This window comes from Rhea americana, unplaced genomic scaffold, assembly GCF_003343005.1.
Source record: "Rhea americana isolate MKP2758 unplaced genomic scaffold, rheAme1 scaffold_321, whole genome shotgun sequence".
NCBI classification, from domain to species: Eukaryota; Metazoa; Chordata; class Aves; order Rheiformes; family Rheidae; genus Rhea; species Rhea americana.
In genome coordinates this window covers 141155-150114 of record NW_028186448.1, presented here as the reverse complement: position 1 = coordinate 150114, position 8960 = coordinate 141155, and the positions used below count along the sequence as shown (strand labels likewise).

The window sequence follows — 8960 nt, the reverse complement described above, 5'->3', positions numbered from 1 at the left end:
GCACTCAGATTAGCCCATGGCACCACATGGYTTCTTTTTGGACTGAGGGAATCTAGATGAAGGGGGAAGCACTTGTCTGGGTTTATTCAGGAAAGGCATATAYAGGGCATCTTGGTTTGCTTTACAATAGGTTTTTAGTGCTGTTGCTTTTGCATTTTGCTAYACCTCGCTCTGCAGCTGGCTCCCTGTGTGCCCTTGGTCAAGTCACTTAATTCCCCATGACCAAAGAGGCGATGCACAGCCGTGCCCTGCATCATGCACGAGGATCAGCACAGGAGAGGGCTCCCGGCTCCTGCCGCCCCAGGGAGCACACCTCTCCCAACACCCAACCACCTGCATGGTCTGCTCTGCGCATCGCTCGAGCYCGATGAATGCCTTGGTGCAAGCAGCCGCTGCTCGGTTATTTGATTATCATCATCATGTCTTGCTTTACACAGGACATGAAAGCCCAGACAAGCTCAGGGCTCCGTCATGCAACATGCTGACAAGCAATGAATATGAGACAATCTCATCTCAAAGAGCTTAGCAAAGCAGAAAATCCTGCAAGAGGCAAGAAAACCTTTCCTTTTCTTAAGGACAAACAAGAAGGAAAAAGGGATTGTTCCCTCTCTCTCGTTCAACAGGGCCCAGATTTTGCTTTTGCCTTCTTTGCCTTRGAGTCAGCACAGAAAACAATTGAGAGCTCTCTGGGAGACAGCCGGCAAAGTTTCCTTGCTAAGAGATACCAAATTAAAGCCATCACTTTCTATTTCTGTGACAGACACACAGAGGGAAGCGAGGTTGCATTCAGGACACGTCCTGGAGGAACCAGCTATCCTCTGGTATCATTTTCTTCTGCTGAGTTGATTTGAGGCCTTTAGCATTGCTCCAGCTGCTGCTGACCTGCTGGGAACTCTAAATCCACAACAACACCAGGCTCAGGGTATCTACCAAAACGCCAGCCTTTGCTTGCAAGGRGAGAAAGCTAAGGCCATGAGGACAGCAGGGCAGGGACAACCCCATGATCAGCACAGYTGGAACAACAAGGCAACTTGCACTTACCTGTTTCATATTCAGATCCCAGCAAGGGGAAACATCCTGAGCACTGCTCCAAGGCTGGGCGAATGCCCTCTCGGTCCAGATGTTAGCAGCCCTTTATGTCAAAGGTTCCTGGGCATGAAGTATGAAACCAAGGTTGCACCAAGCCTTAGTTGGAACAAGGAGAGGAGAGGRTGTGCCTTGGCCAAGGAGAAATCCTCTGTGCAGAAAATACTACTGACCCTTTCCCCCAGCTTCTCCCCTTGCTGATCCTTTCCCATTGAAAACAACTGTCATTTCTCCTGCTCCTTCCCCAGTTATGCCTTGTTTGTGCAACTCTTCAGGAAAAGATGAAACACTACAAAGATATGGCAGAAAGTTAGTCTCAATGAAAGAAATGCTGGAAGGTGAAAATTCACTTTCCCATGAGTTCATCACATTCACAGACAAAACTCTGGAGAAACTTATGAGCTTTCTCATGGCACTAGAACTGACACCAAGGTCCAAATCCTTTGAAGCTGGACCATTATGGTGAAATATTTTAGGGGAACAGAGCTACTCTCTACCATGGCTGCTGGGAATGATAGGCTGGAATTGAGATGCACATCTGGACTTGTCTGTTTACATGTATTTGCTTTTATGTTTTTTCCTGAGTACTGAACTAAGTCTGTGAAGTGTGTCCAAGTTTTGTATGTTCAGAAGCCTGACTGCGATCAAGACAGGCATGAAGTACCTCCAGGCAAAGCTTTTAGAGAAGTAAGGCCATGGGAGTTCTCCACACGAAACTCTTTCCCCCATGGAAGAACTTGCAGAGAGCCTAGAAAAGACCTACACTGGGCGTGTTGTGACTAGTGATTTCATGACTGCAGTAATTTCGCAAAACATGCAGCGAGATACTTCTGAATGGCACAGACATCCCATGAGGAGTCCTTATCTCGGGGCACCTGAGGCTGCTGTGACCCACTTGCTGTGACCCACTTACTCTTGCCACGTCCTAGTTCTACTCCTCTTGGACCTGCGGAGATCAGGGGCCAGCGATTAGGCTGTCTTTCATCCTACTCCATGCCCCTTGGCTTCCGCTCCTGCCCTCTAGCTCCAAGGCACTCCAGTTTTACAGCAGACCTTGTTCTTCCAGCAAGACCACATTGACGTTTTCCATCCACCTTGCCTTGGCAGAGGGCAGCTGTGGGAAAGAGGCTAACCACTTACCGCCTTAACAGATCAGGGCCATTAACGCCACCAGATGTCAGAGATTAATGGAAGAGCTTTGCTAAGACGCCTTAGGCAGGTCTCCTGGAGAAGGAGCACCCATGACCCAGAAGAAAGAATTGGGGGAAGAGCGTGGATAGGGTGGGATGGAGCATTGAGACTCCAGGCTAGCACTGACCCTGCTGAGAAGGATTTTATGGTTTTGTGTGCACAGGGATGAAGATCCCTCACCTCAAATAGCACCCTCTCCGAGGTGCTTAGGTACTACTTTTTGAGTGAAGTAACTGCCAAAATGAGTAGCAAATTAATCAAGCTGTTTTTAGAGCTGTGGCCAAGGAAYCTCCCTAAACCGCACCAATCCTTGCAAAGCTGCAGCCTAGAYTGGTGCCCCACTTCCTGGGACAGGAAAGAGGTGTGTGGGTAGGAAATGCTTGCCTTCGCTCCCTGCCAGCTTCCAGGAGGCAGGATGCCCCGGCATTGGCTTTGTTGGGCTACAGCCTTGGACTGGGATCTGAATAGAGAGTGTGGCCCAGCACAGATGGTGGGCTCCCTCCTGACGTGCCAGTGACCCTTGGAGGCTCACCTGAGGCACCTGGGTCCTGGAGAGCAGAGGTGGATAAACACACCCTTCAGCCCAGAAAGGAGGCAGGAGCAGAAGAAGAAATTCAGCATTCAGCCCAGGGCGCTTGAATCAGGTCATAATGTGGCTGAGATAGTCACCCAGAAGGTGCTATGCTTATGAAGACTGCAGCTTTTGGAGTAGGAGGCAGCTTCCCATCCTGCCTCTGCACAGCAGCAGTCCTGGCCCATGTGAATGGAGCCTTGTGATGCTCTGTGACTGGGACACCATTATCCAAAGCAGATGCTGAACTGGGTGCCTCAACCACAGAGCAACCGAACAGCCAGGGCTGCAACTCGCAGACCCCCAGGAACCTGTGCCAGCTGTGTCCACAGTCCACGGTCCTCTCCTCCCCAGTGACCAACCCAAGGTCTGTGTGGCAGAGCTGGATGCTACACCACACCCTCCCCAACCTATGCCCAAAACATCCCCAAACAGATCCTTCGGCTACCTGGGAACGCACCAAAGGCTGCGGTTACACCAGGGACTTGAGCCTGGACCCATTTTCCCCATCGTTTTGCCAATGTAGCAGCTCTCCAACTCAATGCTTCACCTCCTATCTTCATCCCTCTTCCAAGGTGCTCCCCATCCTGGCCCTTCCTCCTCTCAACTCCTTAAACAATATTAAACACTTAATGGCAATTAATACGCTTTAATGCAGGTTTTGGGGCCAACTGGCTGCTTAGAGGGTGCTTAAACCATCAACCCCTCTCAATCCCGTTGCCCTTGTCATCCAAAGTTAGCCTAGCCCCTAATCCGGCCTCCCCCCGCGCTCCCTCGAGGAGGCCGAAGGGTATAAAACCTCCCTTGGCAGGTGAGCGCCGCCAGCCCTCGACACAGAGCAGGGACCGCGCACCACCCCTCGTTCCTTCAGGATTTACTGCTGTCGTTATTTGTTTGGGTTTTGGAACGGGGCGGGGGGGATTTTTTTTTTAATTGGGTATTTTTGAACATTGGGGGACTTTATTTTTTGGTAAATTGGAGTTGAAACCAAATTAAATTAAGAAAAAGAATAAAGCAGAACATTTGATTTTAAAAGAAACCACGAAGTAAAGCAGCTGCCAAAATATTGGCAGGATGAATGGGACGGAAGGTATCAATTTTTATGTGCCTATGTCCAATAAGACAGGGGTGGTGCGAAGCCCCTTCGAGTACCCCCAGTATTACCTAGCCGAGCCCTGGAAATACCGCGTCGTGTGTTGCTACATCTTCTTCCTCATCTCCACCGGGCTGCCCATCAACCTCCTCACCTTGCTGGTTACCTTCAAGCACAAGAAGCTGCGGCAGCCGCTCAACTACATCCTTGTCAACCTGGCGGTGGCCGACCTCTTCATGGCCTGCTTCGGCTTCACGGTCACCTTCTACACAGCCTGGAACGGCTACTTCGTCTTCGGCCCCGTCGGCTGCGCCGTGGAGGGCTTCTTCGCCACGCTGGGAGGTAAGGGCTGCGGGACAGGAGCGCGCACCCAGGGGCAAGGCTTGGCAGCGGATGAATTTATTCCCGTGGGGCTTCAGGAGCCCAGYTCTTTTCTTTTCTTTTGCGGTTGGGACAGGTCTGGTGCCCACAGCATCCCACCCGTGGGGAAAACCGCAGCTGTCCTCTTGCAGCACACAGAAACGGGCTGCAAGCTGCAATGCTGAGTCGCTGCACGGGCAGAGGACACGGTGCAAGCCCTCCCTTCTCCTTAAAAGCAGGGATACAAATGAAAAAGGGGGAATTTCCTTAAGCTTGGTCTCGACATTGAGAATCGGTGATCTCATGACCAGTGGAACAGCTGCAAAGCAAACGAAGAAGGGATCCCAGTCTAGAGGGTCAAATTTCACCCAGCCCAAGTCCCCAGGGGCATGGCCGAGGTCTCGCCCCAAGGCTGGAGGTCTGGCAGAGACGTCTGCACCAGGTCCCTGAGATAAGAGTGGTGTTGCAGAGGGGAAGGGGCCCAGCGGTGGGATTGCACAAAGTGAGAGAAACCAGGCCCAGCCTTTGCATCCACAGCTCAGCTCTGCCCCAGTTGCACCCGATTTGGCTGCCCCGTGGGAGCTTCCRTATTTCACTCCTCCGGGACACGAGCGCTGCTAATGCTGTGCCCTGCACCAAGCCCCCTTGCAAAATAGGAAACTTCATTTCGCACCCTGTGCCCACGCAGCCCGCCAGGCCCACACGACACCTCGTGATTCAGCTGACAACCGCTATTCCTCGCAGCAGAGTCACAACCAATGCAAGGACTTCTTTTGTTTTTAAAGTAGTGATTTCCTGCAATGTCTCTTATCTGGGAAAAAAAAAAAAAAAAAAGCTAGATATTCTGCAATGCCAAAGCAGGGCTAAGTCCTTGACCTAAGCCAAGGATTGAGGAAAGGCTTGGTATTAGGGAGGCAGCAGAGCATCGTGTGGGTCTGCCCCATTTCTGATCAAGAGAGCCTGCAAACAGAAAGGTGCTTCCAGCCTTGTGTGCTTCAGGCAATGTTATTTGGGCYTCCTTCTTTTTTATTTTTTTTTCTTTTTATCTAGTAAAGCACAAGAAGGCTCCTGATCACGTGGAAGAAAGTTTGATGGGAAGCAGTCACCGTGCTAGCAGCAGGTCTCCAGCGAATCCTAGCACAGGGTGTAGTTATCAGCAGATTATCACAGCTAGGGGCATTAGCAGGCTTACAGCACTGACTAAACGCTCCCAATCCCCTGAAGTTTAATTATCCCTTATAAATAAATGTGCCCGCATGCCCACCCGCACAGCCTCCCCCYACACCTCCTCCAGCTGATCCAGCAGCGATGGGAGGCTCACGAAACACATTTAAAGGCATCAACAGGTTTGGATACATCTGGCGTCTTTGCCGGAAACGGTGCTTCCTGGCGCCCAGGTGGCGTTCGCCCCATTGACTTTTAAATAATTAAAAAATCACGATGATCCCTCCTCCCTCCCCAGGGTCCTGCTGCGACACAGACGCTCCCCTCGGCTCCTAGACATTTTGCACRTTACAGGCAGGAGATTCTTGGTTATTTAACAGGCAGATTCTTCCCACTGCTCCTGTTTCACAAAGATACCGGTCACCCCTCGCTGATCCTCAACCCCTTGGYTCTCTCTGCTCTTTGCTGTGACCACAAGACCATGAAGAGATGAAGCTCAGAGGAGACCTTAATGCCATCTCATGCTCTCTTTTTCTTCCTTGCACAGGCCAAGTTGCCCTGTGGTCCCTGGTTGTCCTGGCCATCGAGCGCTATATCGTTGTCTGCAAACCCATGGGGAATTTCCGCTTCTCCTCAACCCATGCCATGATGGGCATTGCTTTTACCTGGGTAATGGCCTTTTCCTGTGCAGCTCCACCCCTCTTCGGCTGGTCCAGGTGAGTTGAAAGATGCTCCACGGCAGCCCCAGTTGCCATGCAGACACCCTAGTGGGATGGGAGGAGACACRGCCTATCTCCTGCCATGAAACTCCCCAAGCTTCATCCGAGCGAGACTGGAAACACCATGTCTTTTGGTGTTACGATGGCTCTGTGTCTCCCAGAAGTCAAGGTAGCTCCAGGCCCAGTGTCTCCACTTGCAATAATCCTCCAAGCTCCCTTTACGTGCTGCAGAGAGAAAAAGGTGCTTCTGCCAGCACAGTTCAACCCATCCTTGGGACCCACACCCAGGATAATCACRCCATGAAGGGCCCATTTCTCTCTGCGGACCCTAAATGGCATTTCAGTGAGCCATCCAGCAGAGAAGGCTGCTCCAGAGAGGCACATCTGGCCTTGCTCATGTGCTGCTCCACCGCAGCAGCCCCAGTGTCGTTCCTTGCGCCTCCTGGACCCTGCAGCCACGTGTCCCTGATCCCACCCTGACCAGCCCTCCCATCCACCCTAGTCCCAGCACTGCAGAGGGACTCATGCTTCCAGGAGCATGTGATGGCCTGGCTAGGAGGATTACTGGGGAGCATGGACCACCACTGCTCTCTGCACTGCCCAGAGCATAAGGAAGGAACCAAGGAGAYAGAGGAGAWTTCTCTAATGCTGTGGCTCAGGCCTCCCGAAACCGTGTGTCAGAGTGGTCATCAAACCTAGGGGCACACACAGGAAGTGGCTCCAGAGGCAGCAAGTCCCCCTGCCACCAGCTGGTGACAGCACAGTAAACCCCATGGCCACAGTCCCATTCCAGCTGTGGARGAAGATTCCCAGCTGGGCAGCCGTCCTCAGCCCCCTAGCTATGTCCATCCAAGCTGAGACCCCCGTGGACATGGGCCCCATGCATGGGGCGAAGCCCTCCAGAGCTCAGACCGGCCCCACCGGCAGCTCCCATCCCTGCACAGCATCTCCCCATCTGCAGAGGGAGAGAGCAGGTGGCTCCCGGCAGGCAACTGCTCAGCCATGTAGGAAGGAAATAAATAGCCTGTTCCCCGTGGGAGGAAGTGAGTGTCACAACAAACCCATGCTACGCGCCGAAGCGCGATGTGTTGGCGCGGGGCGAGCGCCAAAGCGGGCCTTGCTCACTCGCTGCCTGCCCTGGTGGGAGCAGCCTGCCATGAAGCCAGGTGCCGGGAGGGACTCCAGCGCACCGAGGAGCTCTGGGAATCTGAGGCTCCCTGGGGCATGGGGGAAGAGGCAAAGGGGATAACGGAGCTGGGGTGAGYGCTGTGAAGCCACTGAGGATCTCACCCAAGAGACACATGCTGCTCTGGGAGCATCTCCCGGCTGCAGAGGATCCAGTCACTCATTTTAACTCGCTTCCGTCATCCTCAAGGAGGGTCTTCAAGAACATCCTAATCTTTCTTCTTGGCAGATACATGCCGGAGGGGATGCAGTGCTCCTGTGGCCCTGACTACTATACCCACAACCCCGACTACCACAACGAGTCCTACGTCCTCTACATGTTCATCATCCACTTCATCATCCCTGTCGTGGTCATCTTCTTTTCCTATGGGCGGCTCATTTGCAAAGTCCGAGAGGTAGTGTCCAGATGGGGACCAGGGAGCAAAGGGAGATGGGGTGGGCTACCTGGGCAGGAGATGGGAGGCGATGCTAGGGTGAAGAGCTGCAGGGTCCTGCTCACTGCCCCTGCCCATGCCCCTAGGCAGCCGCCCAGCAGCARGAGTCAGCCACAACACAGAAGGCAGAAAAGGAGGTGACGCGGATGGTGATCCTCATGGTGCTGGGCTTCATGCTGGCCTGGACACCCTATGCAGTGGTGGCATTCTGGATCTTCACCAACAAGGGAGCCGACTTCACCGCCACGCTCATGTCAGTGCCTGCCTTCTTCTCCAAGAGCTCCTCCCTCTACAACCCCATCATCTACGTCCTCATGAACAAGCAGGTGAGATGCCCCAGCAATGAGGCCTGGCTTCCTCCCTCCAGCCATCAGCTCAGCCAACTCCGAGTGAAGCCCCCTGCATGGCCTCTCCCCTGTCTGCTGCTCAGCAGCACTTTCAATGTTGCAGCAGGCACCTTGCCCCTCCTCAGGAGCAGTTGCATCTCACCATGGTGGGGAGTTGCAAGCTGGGGGGCTGCCAGGTGTTCCCCATCCTGTGGCACATCCCCGCTGCCTCCAGTGCCACCATTTTCTCTTTCTTTCCCCGCTCCAGTTCCGTAACTGCATGATCACTACGATCTGCTGTGGCAAGAACCCCTTTGGGGATGAAGAAGTCTCATCCACTGTGTCCCAGAGCAAGACTGAAGTCTCCTCTGTCTCCTCCAGCCAAGTATCACCCGCATAGACCATGGACAGTTTGAACTGGGGTGACCCTCCGAGCTCTGGGCCCGAGACCTAGACACCCACGCACCCACAAACTCGGTTCATGCAGTCGCTCCCTTGTGCACTGACACCCCTCCCCTGCCGGCTGCGCTCTCCCGCCCGAGTGCAAACACCGCTGCCGCTTCCCCCTCGGACGCCGGTGCACCCCGCGTACAGCCCCCGCGCCCCGGCACGCTCGCCGGGGCACCCCCGCACCTGCTGGTGCAAACGCGGCCRGGGCTCTTGCACACGGGTGTTCGCTGTGGGTGCATCCCCGGGGGCAAGTGCTGTCCTGCCCGACCCTGGCCAAGGGGCGCTTTTMCCCAAACCCACATGCTGATACCCCACGATAAAACCCAGCCTTGGCCACCAGGCTGCAGCCAGAGCCGTAGCAGCGGCTGCTTTTGCAGAGGT

General features: G+C 53.9%; 1 protein-coding gene across 1 annotated transcript; it reads left to right on the top strand.

Annotated features, from left to right (window-relative positions):
• Positions 1 to 3922: 3922 nt before the first annotated feature.
• Positions 3923 to 8529, top strand: LOC146592646 (green-sensitive opsin). Its single transcript, XM_085310593.1, has 5 exons — positions 3923 to 4283; positions 6013 to 6181; positions 7599 to 7764; positions 7890 to 8129; positions 8398 to 8529. Exons 1-5 carry the CDS (start codon positions 3923 to 3925, stop codon positions 8527 to 8529), a joined length of 1068 nt encoding a protein of 355 aa, XP_085166719.1.
• Positions 8530 to 8960: the final 431 nt, after the last annotated feature.